This window comes from Osmia bicornis, chromosome 6 (genome assembly GCF_907164935.1).
Source record: "Osmia bicornis bicornis chromosome 6, iOsmBic2.1, whole genome shotgun sequence".
NCBI classification, from domain to species: domain Eukaryota; kingdom Metazoa; phylum Arthropoda; class Insecta; order Hymenoptera; family Megachilidae; genus Osmia; species Osmia bicornis.
This window is the reverse complement of record NC_060221.1, coordinates 5186221-5204953: the sequence shown is the minus strand read 5'-3', so window position 1 is coordinate 5204953 and position 18733 is coordinate 5186221. Positions and strand designations below refer to the sequence as shown.

General features: G+C 39.4%; 2 protein-coding genes across 5 annotated transcripts in view; one reads left to right on the top strand and one right to left on the bottom strand.

Annotated features, from left to right (window-relative positions):
• Positions 1-10782: 10782 nt before the first annotated feature.
• LOC114878263 (oxidative stress-responsive serine-rich protein 1) lies at positions 10783-13091 on the top strand. 3 transcript variants are annotated; one of them, XM_029191859.2, is made up of 2 exons: positions 10783-11094; positions 11968-13091. In XM_029191859.2, the coding sequence occupies exons 1-2, from the start codon at positions 10979-10981 to the stop codon at positions 12653-12655; spliced, it is 804 nt and encodes a 267-aa protein (XP_029047692.1). In that variant the 5' UTR covers positions 10783-10978; the 3' UTR covers positions 12656-13091. The 3 variants fall into 3 exon arrangements, with proteins under 3 accessions (XP_029047692.1, XP_029047690.1, XP_029047691.1); XM_029191857.2 differs by lacking the exon at positions 10783-11094 and adding an exon at positions 11292-11418; XM_029191858.2 differs by lacking the exon at positions 10783-11094 and adding an exon at positions 11466-11566.
• Positions 13092-13202: 111 nt separating this feature from the next.
• The window catches only part of LOC114878262 (tyrosine-protein kinase Src64B), a 37264-nt gene continuing 31733 nt past the window's right edge, over positions 13203-18733 (bottom strand). For both annotated transcript variants that reach the window (XM_029191854.2, XM_029191855.2), the window contains exons 6-7: positions 18001-18711; positions 13203-17894 (exon numbers count right to left, since the gene is read on the bottom strand). In XM_029191854.2, the coding sequence (XP_029047687.1) occupies positions 17680-17894; positions 18001-18711 (926 nt within the window). In that variant the 3' untranslated portion in view covers positions 13203-17679. The remainder of the gene's footprint in view (positions 17895-18000; positions 18712-18733) is intronic.

Sequence of the window (18733 nt, the reverse complement as noted above, 5' to 3'; positions counted from 1 at the left end):
ATTCCCATTCGAACCAAATTTTATCTCTCTGCACCCTTTGCTAATTTCCAATGGAAAATCACGCGTTAATCACGTTAACCCTATAAATGTTTCCTGGTCATTCCTCATATCTCCTGCTATTCCCTTTTCCCTATCCAATTGACGCGTAACCAAGAATGCGTTGCGGCGAAGCGTCCCGTTTTCACGGTGGAGATCAGCTGTCTCCCCCGCGACAGCTATCTTTGACAGGGCAACCGGAAGTCGGCCTCGCGATCCGTGCCCGGGTGGATCCGCCCGACAGGGGGTTTCTCGGAAAATCTAATTAAGCGACGTGGAACGGCCGTCGTCTTTAGTGGGCGAGCGTCGCGTACTACGCGGGCAGGAAGTCGCGAGCATATTAAAGGTTCATACAGATAGCCGCTCGGATATGACTGAACGTTATATAAGGCTGTCTTAATATAGCGGCAACGTTTCTCTGGATCTTAGCCATGTAGCTGGTAGAAAAGCGAGCGGGAGAAGAGAAAATCAAGGGACCAGAGGGATAGTAGCGGGTTGCCGAGAATCGTATTAACCCTTTCAGAGGCTTACTTTGTACGAAATCTCTTCGTTATATTTAGTTCAACTCGACACTTTGATGGATAATCCCGTATTTCGTGGAAGCAATTCGGCTCTTGTAACTTCACATCGAAACAGAGATCACTGAAATTGTGTTCGTTAATTTTTCTCCCCTCTTCGATTACTTTTAGAAGCAGCCATTTTCAGTACTAATCGAGCACAGTTTAAGTTATATCGGTAACACAAAGTTGCTTTTAGGCCAAGTATTTAGCTGAAATTTTAAGCTTCCTATAAATCAGGCTTTGGCGAAATCGAGTTTCCAACTTTTGCCCCTAAATTCTTCGAGTCTTAATCACTGCCCGAAATACCACTTCGACATTGCGAGTAACTTCTTCGTTTATAACCGAGAATTTCGCAGCTAACATAATTATATCGCGATACAAAAGCTCGACAAGAAGAATCTCGAGTGCTAAAGTAGGAGTAAAACTACGAAGAAAAATTATTCCCCACCGTTATCAGCCGTCGATAGAAGAAATCTCAAAGATAAACGATTCTTCAACTTTTTCATCCAACGGTGGAAAAACTTTCGAAAGAATCCGTCTTCGAGCAGAGGCGAAGAAAAATCATCGTTCCTCGAGTTTTTCACTTGGAAAGCATAAAGAAAAGCTATCCCTCAAGCTACCCGTTTTGTTGACGCAAGAAATCATGAGTGAAAGCTGGTATGCGTGTTCTCGACGTCTAATTCTCACGTGTCTTAAGGGGAAAAAAGTTGTTTCAACAGGGGAAGAAAGTCAGTGCGCTTTGGCAAACTCGATTTTCACGCAACATCACACGAGGGAAAGGGTTAACCGCATTTACCATACTCAAACACGTTAATCCACGGGTGTACCGGAGGGTTGACCCTTCGCGTAAACTTGCCTTGACACGATGGGAATGTAAATTTATCATCACAACCCTCTGAAAACGTTCTGATGGCGTTTCCATCTCGCACATTGTTGAATGGAAACTTTGATAAATGAAAATCGACGTCACGAAGGAAAAATCTATTTTGCACAAACTCGAGGAAAATTGTTGCAAGAAAAAGATGAGGAACGGTGAAAATTTCGTTTGGTTTAATAAACAAACAGAGAGAAGAACGTCTCCACCGTGTATTTTAGACATAATGAATGTGCCAAGATTCCAAACACGATGCAAGGGTCTGTAAAGTCGTCGTCGTTGAATTGGTGCTCGATGTGGGAGGCAGTTAAAAGCAACAGGTATTCCATTTGCGCCGGCCGTCGAGACGCCACTGATTGTTTTAAGTGACCCCGCTTCGAGCGCAAATTTAAGTACCGTCCGCAAACTTAATGGCAATCTAAACGTTTCCATGAAGCTAAGAGCTTTAATTAAACCTCTCCTATCAAATTCGGATCGTTTCAAACACTCCTCTCTGTTTATTAACAAATTATAAGGAGCTTTAAATTTTCTCCTGCGTTAATTGAAAGCCGATCGACATTCTTATTAATTAAAATAAACACAAGGAGAAAATAGATTTTTGTCCAAACCCTCTTTCAAAACACAATTTCCATATGATTTCTTTCGAGCAAAAAGGGGTGCCTATGGATCTAAATAAAGAAGCTAAATCAGAAATTCTGACCGAAGTCGAATGGATAAATATACAGGGCTGCAAAGAGCTTAACGCAGGAAGTATCCGAGGAACAAGTGAGAAAAATCATTCTCTTCGAGATTCACGGTGCTGCTTTTTTCCAAGAGGCGAACATCGTAAATGTTTGGAATTTAAATTTAGCAGCATTCGTTTCGACGGCCATGGGCCACGTCTGTTACGATTTTAGCGATGAAATCCAGCCTGGCCCTCGCTTGATCGCATCGTTTCGATTATAAATGTGCCTCGCGCGACGTACATCTCCTTAATTGCATCGAATAATTTGTACGTAATTAACAACCACCCTTAATTTACCAATAGCGACGGTCTAACTATAATATATTCCTCGAGTACTTTTCCTTCGAAATAAGAAATATTACAATTTAAGAAGATTTATTTGAAAACAAGAATATTTTAACAATAACTCGTGAGACATAAAGATACGATAAAATATTACATTAGAACGTATAAATACGACACTGTGAAGGAATGTACGATTATTCAGAAGTTTCCTGTTAAACGTATAAACACGTCGACTGTCACAGTGAAAATAGGCATCATAAGTCAGACGTGCACCAACGTTATACAGTATTTGTCTCCTGTTATTTTATTCATTTGAAAATTGAAATTTTCAGAGTTCCGATGGAACATCCTATCATTATGTTTACCAACGAAGAGAAGAGAAGAGGAGAGAAATGATTTCCAGCAACGTAGAGTTGTTCGTTTTAGAGGAGGATAGTTCGACTGGCAGGAGTGTTGGCCGAGGGTGTGTCTTTTTCCGCTTTGCTGCCGCTAAGATGGAGTCCGCCAGCAAAGGGGAACAGGCCGACCCTCCCGCACCGAGTAAATAATATTCGACGACAGTGATTTATAGGGAACATCGTTGGCGAAACTGCTGCAACTTTCCATCCCCCGATAAATCTCGATCCGGTAAGTCGCTTTCAACTTTTCCTCCTCCAACTCTCCCAGCCGCATCATTGGTCAAACTAACGTTGCTTTTGTTAGAAAATTAACAAATTCACTTTAATCGATAATTAATCTTGAAATGATGGAATTATCGAGATAGAGTGAAAAAAGGGAAAATTGATGATCGCAGGTGTTCTTCAGGGATTCGATCATAACGATTGTGTATTTTTGTCGTAAAATATGTTGTTAAGAATATTCTCGTCACGTTTAATTTAAAACAATGCTAACGCAATAGCGCGATGTTGAAACACGAGGGAAACGTCGGATCGAAGGAAGAGAGGCATTAATATGCCAAATTATGAAAATTTATCAAGGTTGAGGTGTGGTTTCTTTTGGATCATTCCGAAGGTTTCGATGGTTAAATTATCCTCGACTTTCCTCTTTTCGAAATTCCACGTCACAACAGAAGCACGAAAGCTTGCAATATTTTTGCTCGCTTGTTTTTGACTTTTTTTCACGCTTTTCCTTCTCGTAACCTACATCTAATTTCAGCATCTGCGTCCTGGTTGTTTATCATTCTATTAATAAACTCGCCTTCCTGACGGTCCTTCGTCACGCTCGTTAAACCGACGAAAGATCGCGTGAAATCATTTCCATCGACGCGACGTTGTGTATTCAACTGCAAATTACGTGCTTTTCTATGATATATTCAAAGTGGAAATTAGCCGGAAGTCGGGATAAAAGGAATAATAAGGTGATTTCGAAGGTGTGAAAGCAACGGCACACTTCGAAGAAGCATAAAATCGTGATGGTATTGAAACAATTCTCGAAATCGTTCGAACACGTTTCTAAACGGTCGCTCGTAAGTCAGAAATTATGGGACACGTTTCCCGTTCGTATGTTACATACCTCGAAATATGACGTCCCCATGTTTGCCACCGCCTATCAGAAACGTTCGGGTACGTGAAATTTATGGAAACACTTGATCCAAATGACGACATGCAAATCTGTGATGGGCGTCGTTCACGCGTGTAAACGAGAACGATAAAGAGCCATCTTCTTGTCGGTTTAGCGAAGAGATTAACGCGAACTGTCCGGTACTTTGAGATGTATTTTCGTCCACGCATCAAAAGGCAAGTAGCTCTTCCTCAACACGTGTTTACTCTTTCGCTGTCCGGTTATCGTATTCAAGAATTTTTCTTTTCACACACGACTCTTGATCGATCTGATGTTCGAGATAAGCTTTACAGAAGATTCCACTTACTTTCACTTAGCTACTTTTAATTACTTTAGCTTTCGCTTCAATTCTCATCCCTTTCACTTTTCAAGAAATTCAGTTTAAATTAATACAATTGAAATATCGTCCTATTTTCCACTAAACCTAAATTCGAACGCATCGAATTCTTCGAACACGAAGCATCGTGCCATGGATAACATTTTTCAATGTTATATTTACTCTTTGTAGAGGCATTAAACGAACGCTTTATACTCAGCGAACGCCTCGACAAGAATTTAATGGTCGCTCGTTTCGAGTTTGATGTCGTCCAATATACCACTTTGATTAATAATCCGAAAACAGAGTCTTTAATGTCCCGGAACCGCAAGGAATGTGTTCTATAGCAAGGCTGACAGGGAATGCTAGTTCACGAGCATCGAATCGCGAACCTGGCATAAAGATATTACAGGGCTAACATGTGTTTAGCTAAACAGATTGCGGGAATGATCTACCATTTACCATTCGATTGGAAAGACGAAAACCATCACGGTTCGATTGATAAGAAAGAAAAGAAATTTCCTTAGTTGCATTTCTTTAAAAGCAAATCGTGTTTGAGGATTAAATTTTACCTCCGCAATCGAATGCTTCATTTTTCTAATTAATCTGTCATCGGGAAATCATCGTTACAATACGCAAGTTTGCGAAGTTAAGGCTAGCCAAAGTTGTACGGTTATTTTCAACGGATGGTCAGCTCCGAAATTCGTATTTCAAACGAAACGACACGTAGAACGTGTGAATAATGAAGTTACTCATGGCTGTCTTCGTTACATTTGAACCTAGACAACGGCAGACTGATTTTCGACGACCAGTTGGGCGTAGTGACAAGTTAACCACTCGGTAAAACCGTCGACGTTTGATTGGCAAGGCAAACACGCTCGAACGACTCGCGTGAAAACGAACGGATTGAAATCTTCACTTTCCGTCGTGTAAAATCGAAAACCATCGCCCGATGCTTGGAACAATTGAAATTTTCTATAATTAAACATTAGAATTAAATTTTGTCGCTTAGCACTCATCAACGCTTTATTAAAAATCCCTAATGTTTCTCATTGTTTACGTGTAAATCGAACGAACGAATTAAGGGCAGCCGCGTGTTTTCCTCTCATTTTCCAGCCAATTTGGCCAGTTGCAGGAACGTTGTCGATTTAGTCACTGGATTCGTCGTTTTCTCGTCCATCTCGCGGACAGAGCGTGCTCGTTATCCGCGCGGAAAGCGATAGACATACACCCCCGCTTGACAGAGAGCGATGTCGGTGCAAAGCGTTTTGCTTCTATCCGTTCCGCCGCTAGCTTTCACTTTCCTCATGGTGTTTGCTACTGCTCGTAAATTACCAGATCCAGACCCGTTGACGGCTAGAAACATCGCCACCGTGAAACCATGAAAAATTCTATCGCGAACCCCATTAACCGTAACCCGATGTTTACGAGTGAACCGCGGAAAAATTTCCCCCTGGAAAAGTGCGCCCCGCCGTTGCGGACGGGATCGTTAAAGCCACGTGTTTGGCACGAGGATCTGCTGGCGTGGAATCGCATATCGCCTGCAATTTACAATCACTAAAATTAGATATTTAATCCTGCTCCGGCTATAGATTCGAACCGCTAGTAATACTCTGCTTCCCGAGATTATCTGGTAATTTTAGTTCGATTCGTAATTCGATGGCGGATCTTTCGGTGATTGATCGGAAAATCGATTCCTATTGATGGTTCTTGCAATATCAAGATGTAAAATTTATAGCTAACACTCGATTACATTCACCAGCTTCGTCATTGTCAATGGAATTTCAATCATTTATTATACCAACACGTATACACCGAAGCAATAACTTCAGGATAGTTTAAGCCTCAGCTGTTAGTCAGCATCGCATAACTGCTGTCATATAATTCACCATACGAGACAGAAACAAAGAGAAAGGACACTTTGAGCGAAGAGAGTAACCATTGTTACAAGTCTCCTCTTATCCACCTTCGCTTTTATTCCTTATGTTTCATCATTAATACTTTTTGATAAATAAGAACAGCTGGGATCGTTCGTTATCGAACGACGTTAATTCGAAATATCCGATTCCATTTAAAAAAAGAATAAGAATCACCTTCGGTAGTCCGATTTTAAACGGCGTTCACAATAAGAGGCCCTCGAAAGGATCAAGAACGGGTAGGAATTATCAATCACTCCGAGGGTGCAATTAGAGCCAGACGAGGCTCTCCTGCTCGGTTCTTTCTGCGTTTCGCACATGCTAGCAATTTACTTTGTCGCAAAAGCGAGGCATACATTGTTGGAAAGCACGCGTGTGAGCGTGCATCATTCCGCCCTCTTGTTCGTCTTTTCCACCCCTTCCACGTGTATGAGGTGCCGAACGAAATGGCGCGAATCGCGTCATTCTCGGCCGGTCTATTACAATGTCGTCGAGCGATGCGTTGCCAAGCGGACGCGTTGGAGAATTATTTCCGACTACGTTGCTCCATCGAGCACCGCGTTATTAACGAAACATGGCCGGCTCGCGAGCTGCTTCTACCTTGGCCACCTCTCGCTCGCAAGATTTACGAGCAACCAGCGACTGCTTCGAGAAGAAACTCTCGAGCGGAACAGGTGAACGCTGCCTCGCCTGCGAACAGCCTGTTTATCCCCCGTCCGGTTTCAGACTTGATTTGTGCCGGTTACTTGCGATTACTCAGTACCAACGCCGTTTCGTGCACTCAAGATCGTTCGTTTCATCCTAGAGTGCTCGAGCGGATGCTGTTAGTCATCCACCGTAGAAGATCCGTATTTCTTTATTTCTTATCTAGCAAGAAATCGCTTGTATATGCCCGCTACAACTATAACATTAATCAACCCTTTTATCAAGTTCAAGAAACAAATCGTCGAGAGGCGTTTACTACGATCGCGTATCGTCGAACGATTTTTAACACCTGTCTAGTAATTCGTGCGTTGATGCACCTACGCGGCTGGTACTACTGATTTATGAACCTTAAACGTCGTTTGTCCCTTGCTCTTCTAGACAGATATTAGATCATTGTGCATCGGGATGAATCGTTGTGTTATATCTTTTTCTTGGCACCGTGTTGATTCCTTTGATCAATGCGCCCTAAGGAACAGTAGAAACGAATTTCTTCGATTTTCTTCGATTTTCAATCCCGGAGCATAGATTCGCGAAAATGATTCAAAGAACCTTGATACGAGTTTTTATTTTTACCCTCCATCGACTTTCATGTAGCAAAGCGATGATTTCGTAGGCGTCGCCTTCGAATAGAATCGTCCGATTTCAAATGAATCATTCTACTTGATCTAATTTTACGTAGACTGTTAGAGCGAGGAAAAATAAGGTGACGAAAAATAAAGCGCGTCTCTTAGGAAGAGGAAGGTTGAAATTTAAAGGTACAACGAGAGGGCGAGACATTTGATCTACACGATGGGAAGGATCCTCGGCGTGTGCTCGGAACATGGTTGCAGCGGACCTATTTTTGTAGAACAAGATTCTGTGCTTAACACGCCCGGCAGGAAATAGCCCCGGGGAATTGCTCAAACAAACGATTCGTTTGTCCGGGAACAAAACGGAGTTGCTTGAATCGAGGAAGCTAAGGGTTTCGTGTTTGGAACCCGGTTAAATTGAAATGGATCGACCTTCTATTGAAACTTGATAAGGAAAGTATTCATTTTCATATCCTTAGCAAATATTTCATTGTTTCTTTTCTATTAAGAACACATTGTTAACAGGAGATTACAAGCTGGAGTGCTACCAAGAAGATCAAGAAAATGTCTATACAACCAAATGGAAAATTAATGTTGCTTTCAAAATCCCCGCTACACACGGATAGTGGAAAATACTCTTCAGCAATTCGTGGTGAACTGGTACACGAAATCGACTTTTCCAGTCGATATAACAGCATCGCGCGGTCATAAAGTAAGGTAATCAAAGAGGGGGCGATTTACGAGTGTCTAAAATTGTAAGTAACCATGTACCACTAGTCGTTAGAAACGCACGCTTGTATCGCCTAGATTCGAACAGAAGACGAATGTGCCTTACAAAACTTTTCGATTCCAAGTATTCCAGTTGTGTTAAACTATTGATCGAAAATTTATAGCTAAATTGTGCTACTTTCGGTTAATGGTAAGCGATGAGGTATGTTTTCTTTTTATCGATGCAGAATTTAGATAGCAGCCAAAGTGCGTACAGTTTATAACACGTTCCTATGGATTTGTGAATTTTAAGAGGTATTTTCGTGCCAAACCCGTGCCTCTTCTTCGAGATACGTTATATTCTCGTAAACGTTTACATTCGCACTGTGTAACAACCGTTGCTCTCGGCTCGGAAAATATACCACGCGCGAAGGATTTTTTTTTTTTACGAATTTCGAAGAGAAACTTTTAAAAGATTATTAAAATAAATCTCTATTCTTAAAATCTAGCAATAAGAAGAAATTCTTTCAACCATCACTGCCACGTTTTTAACTTATTTTCTTCCCTTCTTTTACAGTACAAATATAGTATTAAACTTAAGTCAAACAATTTAATGCTAGACAGAAATTGAAACGAAATTACGATCCTACCGTAAGAAAAAAGCAGGAGCGAAACATTTCAAAGGGTCCTCCAGCAAATTACGCGGAAGTAGTCGTGGAATGTGTCGAAAGTACGTGTCGCCCCAACGAGAAATCCTGTGCGCAGTTATTTCCGTCTAGGTGGCCCCGACTTTCCCGTCTAAACACCCTCGCTGTAACTCGTAGCGACACGTTCCACCATAAGGGCCCTCATAAATATCATACGATGCGTTTGGCCACGGTTGTCAACGCTCCGCGCCAACCAGTCTCCTCGATTTTCTAGATGGTACCACAGTTACGGTGGACGAGCCATTAAGTTTGATTAGAGTGCCGGAAAATAAAACAGGGAAATGGTGGATAAATAAAATAAAATTCAATTAAATCGCGCCCGAAGAATGTTAAGTCGCGCCGTGCTGATCGAACAGAAACGTGAAAATATCGTCGAACTATGTTTCCCGTTGTTTCAGTCTAACGTGTTTCGAGGCTCCTGAGTGCCTTTCAGCACGAGGAATTCGTAAATATTTCGCTCACACGCTAAAATAAAGTTCATGGCAGACCGAGTCAGCTCCTGTAAGTTTTCTTGGCTGATTCATCGGTTCTGCACTCTGTTCGATGAAACAATGTTCCTCATATTTTTTTTTTTTTTTTCATAACTCTCTTTAAAATTCACCCAAGATTTCGTAGAGATTTACAAACAGCAAAGAATTTGTTACCTGAATCTGACATTATTACAATTTATCACCCTTACGAAATCTTTCACTGTTTATTTCGGTAAACCAGTTTACCGAGGAATGTTGGTATCGGTGTTGAAATATTTTAAGCAACATTTAACATTTCCATGATGTGTCTTAGAAGGAATGAAAACAAAGCGCGGCACGAGGCACGATAAGGAATATTTCCATAAATTACGACAATAAATTTGCTTTCCGTTCCGTTTTATCTTGGATTTTGCAAAGCGAGCCGCGCTAGCACGCGAACGTGCATGGCAAACGTAAGACGTGACTTTCTGGTTGTAGTAAGAAATCGTTTCACGATATTGCGCCTTAATCGTGGTATAGATTGATCCCCGAGGACTCGGTTTCGAGGTTTGCGAAAATTACGGCACCGTTAATGACGTAAAGATACGTTTGATCAATATTATGCTCGTATATTCGTCCTATTTAAATCTTGGCAGCTTGTGTAGCGAGCAGATTTGTTAGACGAGAATTGCACGCGATTCAGTTATATTACCTTTATTACTTTATAAAGTTATCTATACCTATTTGGTAGACATGCATCTTAAGAATAATATGGCCTAACATATCATAAGTCCAAAGGACTCAATTAAATTTATTCTTTGTTTATTTAAAATTTGTATCATTGTAAAAGTTATCATAAACTCATAAATAAACTCTTGTTAAATTAAGGCTAAGAATTTTCGAAAAGAATCGCACGATTATTTGAGGGACTCGAAAAAAGGCCCAATGCGGAAGGAAACCGCCGCCATTATAAAACTTAACCTAAACGACAGGCCCTTCCGCTTTTAGCTCATCCAGTTTATTTATCCCACTTTATTCTATCCGTGTAGTTTATTTACATAGAAAATATTTAGACTTATCCATACCTTGATCGGAGAGAAAAGTTTCGTAAGAAAGTAGGTTCGGTCTCGTGTTGCTAAATCCTCTTTGTACGTATGCGCGTCCACAAAAGTTTCGAAAGTTTAAATGGCGTCGGGCGCGAGATCGGGATACACTTGTAGCGCCATCTAGAGTTGTCGCTTCCGGTATTGAGCAGCAGTGGTATGGCAGTTGCGCGCAAAAGTCTGTTTATTTACGTGCTGTCGATGATTAATTGATCGCGAACCCGCGTCCACGAGCGATATTCGATGAGTGTGTGCCGTAATAACGTGATCGCGATGGTGCACGAGTGAGACACAAGAAACAATTCGCCGAGGATACAAAAAGAAACACAGTGAATGTCGTCGTCGAAGAATTCCGCTTGTCGTCATCGTCGTTCTAACCTATTTCCCGAAACGTTGTACTCTTCATTCTGGAATTTTCCGACGCGCTGTCAATGGTTGTTTGCCAACATTGATTCAACATGATGCCATGTTCCCACAAACGTTGAACGGAGAACCGCGCAAAATTGTGAGCATGGCTGACGAAGTGTTGCCGGCGAGTTTGGAGAAGCTCGAAATTGATCGTCTATCCTCGAGTTGTCCTCAGTAAGCATTTACCGCCCAAAAGCTCATTTAAAGCGCCTGCTCCTAACGCAACCGTACCCTTTCCATTCCCTCGAACATTCTCTATCCGCCGGTGTAGTCGTTCAATGTTTCGGATCGTGGACGTTTTTGCGATTCAATCCCTTTTCACGAGCGGTCAAGGTCTTCGATTAACGTTACCTCATTTTCCAACCGTACGTGACGATCACTGTTTACATTGCACGTGTTCTCGATTTTATTAACGATGCAAGCCCTCGTGAACATGCATTTCAACGACCGTCATTTCTTATTCTCGACGGTGCGAAATAACATCGTTGACTGTCATGTGTAAGGAAATCTGTAATGTTTACAAGTTTATACAACGGCTTGCAAGATATGTTATGATATCGTATTGCGATTCGTGAGACCGTTTCTTCGTGATTAGTTGCATCGAGGTGAATGACGCATCGATGATATCGTGTAACGACGATAAAATGCAAGTGTAGTGGAAAAATTGATGTTATTAGTTGCTGTGTATCAACGTGAATTCAGATTCTCTTTAAATATTCTGATGATTCTAATATCGGAATTGATACATATACCTTCAATAGGAGTTATATTTGTTCGCGTTTCGTTATCTCATGAACGGGAAAGAAATGTTTACCAATAGTTGATTCAAGGTTATGTGTTCAGAATGATGATTCATCATTGGATGACTCTAAATAATCGTTTGTTCCAAGTTTGAATAATATTACAACATATGTTTTCAATCCACATTCAAAACTAGTTCCATTCATACTGCTGCAAATCTTGAAATAATTTCTTTATACTTTTGATAATTGCGTTTATTTAAAGTATTTAGATATTAATTGTCAACATTGCTTTCTACTGTTTCAGTATTACACCTACTGACAAAACGAAATCTCCAAACCCGTTTAGAACAGCAAGTAAAAGCATCGGTTCTGACTGCAGTTATTTATTTCAAAAAAGGTCAATGCCTGTTAGGCCAACGTTATCCACAATCAGCCCTAGAGGTGTAAAAAGCACAACGAACTTCAAACCATCAAAAAATGAAAGAGCACTTGATAAAAACAAGAAAAACTCAATAATCAAAGAGGCTGTTTTAAAATTAAACGATACTGGTACTAATTGTCTTAGTGATAATCTAGCAAGTACATTGCTTAAAGATACATGTAAATTTAGTATTTGTGGTAAGAACTCGAAGATTTTTGGCCACGGTTCGGTTGCTAAAGATTTTAAAGAACTGAATATTAGCCAAGAGTCTAGACAAGCTAAGGATGATACCAGCATTCAAGATAATTATCAAGCTAGTAGTTTTCAACGAGCACGTAGTAATACGATGCCGAGTTTAAAAAGAGGGCCTGGTCCGGGTGGAGGTAGTAATAGTCAATCAGAAACAAATGGTTCAACCGGTCAACCTTCGAGTTCAAACACATGCTCAGTACAAGCAAGAATATCTCCACCTTCATGCGATGTCACGATTGATGAGCTTGCCAGCTACTTCGAGGAGTTTGTTCATATTCCAAAGAAGATGTCACATATGGCAGAAATGATGTATATTTAACTATAATACGTTGAATTAAAATTGAAAGATTTCTGATACAGTTTTTCTAAGACTAGCATGCGATGTTTGTGCATGATCTCAAGTCTAAAATGCTGTATGTTTGCTACGAATCTAATTTAATTTGGTACCTAAATTATACATAATATGTAATAAAAAGGAAAAAAACAAAAAAAAAAGAAATCTGCGTTTTTGTAGAGGAAAAAAAGTATTAGAAGTGACGAAATTTAAACGTCGCTTCAGTAACAAGGACTAAAAAAGGGTAAAAAGGAACATAATGATAAACGGGAAAAAAAATGGAACCGCGTGACATTTGTTTTCAAAAATTGTTTGTGTTCAATGTCGTTTAGTTTCGAATGGAAGAAGGAATACGTTTCTTTATAAAATTTTTGTATTGCAATGAAGAAATATTGGTACTAGAATAAATTTCTTGGACTTACTTCTCTGTATTATTGAAATTCCTGATCTTCTGCTACACGCTATGACTGTTAAGAAAATGATAAATATTGCTCATAGAGTAGGAGTAGATCATATGAATATCGTTTAACACTTTTCTGTTAATATGATACATAATATATTTATCTGCATAGGCTTATGATACTTAATACAATGATACAAAGTAACCGTTAAATTACTTAATGATAATAAGCTTTGGTACGTAAACAATGACGATATATTGATCCATTTCTTTTGTTTCTTTTACTTTAGGTACGAGTGAACCATGTTGACGCGCGGTGTACTGTGAAAAACCTCGACGAAAGCCTAAATGCATTAAAAAATATCCATCTATTTGGTGTGCGCATCACGTGACGACTCTTGTTTTCATTTCTTTTCGACACCTACGAACGAACGGTTCGTTCAAGAAAAATTTTTGGGTACGATGATTTCGTAGTAGCCCCGCGCAATACTCAAACTCTGTATCAAAACATGAGGTCTGTCGCTATATCACAGATTTATTAAAAATTTTACATGAACGGAGCCACAACGAAAACGGAATTCCAAGACAGAGAAACGAAGATTTTTCATTTTACTTCACAATTGGACACTATCAATCATACAGAAACAAATCATTTGTGTCATACTCGAAACTTGTGTCCAAGCCGAGAGACGCGGTATAAGAATAACTTATTCGACAGCACTGCAGCAGTTTTCGAATGAAAAAGAAATTCAGAAAACGCTAACGATAAGATTTACAAGTGTTAAAAATTGTTCACGCGACTTAATGAATTATGAAATCGATTAAAGTTGCAAAAACAATTGCTTGGGAAGAGTAGTAAAAATAGAATCGAAGTTATAAAGTACTACTCGATCGATAACTACGACGGCACACGTTTAATTTAATTTTAACGTTCTGCTATATAATTTGTTGATAGCACGGTCGAGAAATCTTAACGGAAAGAAATCGATAGCTTTTATATTGTCGGGTAAATCAGCCAGCACACGTTTAAGTGATGCTTCGCTTTGGACAACAGGACGAACGATAGTATTATTGCATTCGTGTATTCAATTCTTTTGAAAATTGGAACACCTATGAACACCTTGTACACGCGATAATCAATTCGGAACACGTAGCGTCTCCCGACCAGAATTTCATTTCGAACCTACCGCGAAACGCGCCAATCAGAATTTTTCATTATTCTTATTTTGTAGAAAAACCCTTCTGTAGAATAATAATCGAAACAGTTTCGAACTGCCAAATTTTCATCTTGTACTAACTTTGTAAGAAAATTTGTATTTTATGTTACGTACATAATGAATGAGACACGCAATTGGAACCAGTTTGATTTTAGCAACAATTGGTTCTAAATTTTCGCAAAGGTGAAAATCATGAAAATTTCATTTTAAGACTTCGATCGTTTTAAAATTTTGAATTTCGAATTTTTGATTGTCTTACATTTTTATGTAGTATTAGAAATATTTTTTGTTTGCCCAGAACAGATGGTAATTTTTTCCTGAGGCTATCTAAACGATTTCAATTACCTGTCTCATCGGTTTAATTAATTTTGTCGAACACAGTCGTCAAATATATTCGAATGTTAATCTGTTCTGTTCTTCGTCTAAACAATATCAGTCTCTAGGTCCAGTGGAAAGGCCACATGATGCCCTTTACCAGTATATTAACATTTAAATATACTACTCTCTTTCTTCTTGCTCGGATGAAATGATGTATGCGAACAGGTGACATTCAAACGTGGAGAAAATCAAACCGCATATAGTTCCCATTTATCAGGACACTGACAAATCGAATTCGTGATCCATTTTCCCTTTTTACGTATCTTCTACGAAACTATGGCGACAACATGATCGCTAGCGAAACCCTTAAAAAGTGATCATTCCCCTTGAATAAACACAACAACGTCGTTTTGATCGGTATAAAACGCTCATAGAAAAGTTTACTTGGACGTAATACAGCTACCTTCTAAATCTCTACGTAAACATGATGCCTTTTTTTCCACGTGCATCGTCATTCTATATTAATAATAAATTAGTCAACTCACACAACGAACGTATGGTGTTTGCCTCGCTAATTATAGTAGAAAACATTATATTATCAGTATACTATGTATATATGTATAAAGGGGCAATAGAATGTCGGTGTTCCGATACATACGTAAACCTCTAAATTATTTCATTAAAATCGATGACTATTAAAATGATCGTTGATTAAGAAATACACAAAAGGGTGATTCAAAGTTCCTATGATATATTTCCTCGAAGGAAATGTCGCATGATGTTATCATTTGACCTTTCCATACTCAAAGTTCATATTACAATCTATTATTGATTGCAAGTACTATAGTAGTATTGCTTTCATAGTTTTTGTTATAAATAGAAATCAATTTCCAATAGGGTGTCTCGAATATTTATCGCTAGTTACGGGGTGTAAGAAGAACACGACATTTTATTGCTCGTTTTTTTAACATCACGGCAAGATGCGCGTGAAAAAAAAAAAATAGAATAATGAAATGATACCCCACAGACACAGGTGTGTAACAATTCACTACACTCACGCATAATCTCTCGTTTCATTCATTCCTCGTAATTCCATTCTGTCGTTCTCTTACGCTCTTTATATTCTCTGTCTCTCGTTAATTTTTTTTCCCTTCTTATCGACTTAAACGTTTAATATCTAAAGTGTCATAATGGCTCATCGTGTTTATCGTGACATAGTTCGGTGTACACCTAGGGACTTAACGTCTAACGATACGTTCCGTGGAGGACGACCACGACGACGACAACGATAAATCCTCGGGATCGAAACCCTCTGATCCCCGTATTTATTCTTGTGTACAATGAAAAATTTACGAAAAGGAAAGAAATTCGCGTTTCGTCGTTTCACACCCCGAGGACACTTTACAATACCTACCCTCACGGCCTACTGCCTAAAATCTACCCTAACCTGTCGTTTTTTTTGTTTTTGTATGTTTAGTAGAAAATTTACAATTTCTCAGACACTTTGTACGAGCAACATCGATGACTTAATCTTTATCTCAATTAATATTTCTAACTTCCTTTCTCCTCGATAGATCCGCCAGACGTGTCGCTTTTTATCGCGACCTGCAATCGTATAACGTACGTTTTATTCGCCGTTACTAGTAACTCTTATTAATCATTATTTTTCACTTCGGTGAAATTAAAAAAAGAAAAAGATTATCGTAACGATGAGATTGCTTAATTACGTAACTATATTACCGACGCATCGTCGAACAGGTAGTTTTCTGTTTCCTTCTTTACAGAGTGCGATCACAGTAAAAAATAACAAGACGTGTATAGAAAAGAAAAACTTAAGGCGTGATTTTGAACCCTTTTGTAGACTGTTGAAAGGGTTAAAATACACTGTTCATAGAACAAAAATTATACCCAAGAGGTATTCTTCCTTTTTTCACGTGTAAAGCGTATTAATCTCTTGTACAAAATATTGTCCTACTCGACGTATCGTTCGAAATCAAACGAAATCTCGTTTACCCCTATTTTGTCGTAGAATGTGATCGTGTTCTAATACATATCAAAAGATCATTAGACGCATAAACGATGCATCTAGATTTTTAAGAGTTGTATAAAAAAAAAAAGAAAAAAAGAATTTGGATCATAGGAAAGATCAGTTACGATCGTTTCGAGATCAACGAGAAGTGATCGCGCTAATTACACGTACGGCGCGAATGCTTCCCTTTCTGCACTGTAATCTGTACGTTGACGGACTAATATAATCGATTACATCGTCTACCATTTAAAACTCTACATTTTTTTAGCTTTCAACTGGTTCCGTTCCTATTTTCTAAACACTTTTCTTAGATAATCGATACCTTCGTCAGTTATTTTTAATATACTCTCCAAATTGTGAAAATTCCTATTAAATAGTTCGAACGATGAACGATTCTCCTGTTTAAATTCTATAATAGATACTGGATACGTTGGGCAGAGATATTTCTATACTCTTCTTTTTTTTTAAATCTTCAGTCATAACGTTTGACTTGATATTTTAATCGGCAGTTATTCACGATTGGTCACAAAGATTCAAAGTCTTGTAAATACTTTTCAAAGTACAATACAATACTTGTTTCTTTTTTTTTTTCTTTTTTTCTAAAGTTCCATGGCACACAAGATCATTGTCCTTGAGATGCTTACTCGATGACGTTCGATGAAAAATGAAAGAAATGAAAAAAGTACACTTCTTCAATTTTGGCAGCATTTAACAACGATTGCTTTGAGATATTCGGTAACGTTTATAAAATTCTCGCCACCATAGTTTCTTTGTAAAATATCCGTTTGTTTCCTTCATGTATGATTTTCTCTTTCTTCTCCTTCTTTTCTCTCTGGAATACGTTTCTTCGCGCAGAAATTCTGCGACGTGTGAACAAAGAAAGAAAAAAGAAAACAAGAAAAAAAAGGGAACACGGTAACAGCTTCTCCAGATGTTCGCCAGAGATCTAGCAATAAATACCATAAAATTCCATGGCACAGTTGATGTGCGCTGGGTGAAAATGACCATGCGGTACCAGGTACTGACTCTGCATATGAGCTGTGTATCAGTCTGTTGGCGGTTCGAGATACGGTATTTCGCTAGTGACGTTAAATGACTCGAAATAGTGATTAAGGAACTCGAACGTGGGTCGCTTCTCGGGGCTAGCATCCCAGCATTGCAACATTAATCGATAAATGCTGTCCGGCAGCGGGTGATTCAATGGCTTAGGCATTCGATAGCCTTTGTTAATCTGCTCGATTACTTCACGACTCTGCATACCTGGAAGATTAAAATGAATTTTTAAATCGACGATTTCACACTCCAATGATCTATAAATATTACCTATCAAAAATTCAAAAAATGAAAAAACTATAAAAGAACATACCAGGATAAGGAACTTGGCCATAAGTAAAGAGCTCCATTAACAAGATACCATAAGACCAAACATCGCTCTTGATGCTGAATCTCCCATAGACAATTGCCTCTGGCGCCGTCCACCTAACAGGGAACCTACTCCCCTGTTTCGGACAGTATTCGTCGTTCTCGATCGCCCTCGCCAAGCCGAAATCGCATATCTTCGCTTTATTCTTTTCACCGATAAGCACGTTCCTCGCCGCCAGATCTCTGTGTATCAGCTGTTTGCTCTCAAGGTGTTCCATGCCAGAGGCGACCTGTGCCGCGATGTAGATCAGGTCCTCGAACTGCATATACTTTCCGTCTCCTGTTCTAAGGAAATCCAACAGACTTCCGTTACACATGTACTCCTGGACGATATAGATCGGTTCTTCTTTCGAGCAGATCGCGTACAACGCGACCAGGTGTCTATGCCGGAACTGTTTCATTATCGCAGCCTCTTGAAGGAATGCTTCGGTCGACATGGTCCCGGGTCGCAACGTCTTCACAGCCACCTCGATCTTGTTCCTCCATTTCCCGTAATACACCTCGCCGAAATTACCGTGACCTAATTTCCGTATCAACTGTATCTCGTTCCTGTTGATCTCCCATTTGTCACGCAATTCAGGTCCGAGATCCCACATATCTGGCTGTGGTTTTGGACACGGCTTCGATAACACGTGACAGAGACCCAACGCGTTCTCTGCAACATCGTGTTGAATTGT

Bases quoted from the DNA above. Each gene is read 5' to 3' on its own strand.
- LOC114878263 (XM_029191859.2), top strand. From the start codon at position 10,979: ATGTTCCCACAAACGTTGAACGGAGAACCGCGCAAAATTGTGAGCATG. The intron at 11,095-11,967 runs GTAAGCATTTAC...CTACTGTTTCAG, and splicing joins CTATCCTCGAGTTGTCCTCA to TATTACACCTACTGACAAAA.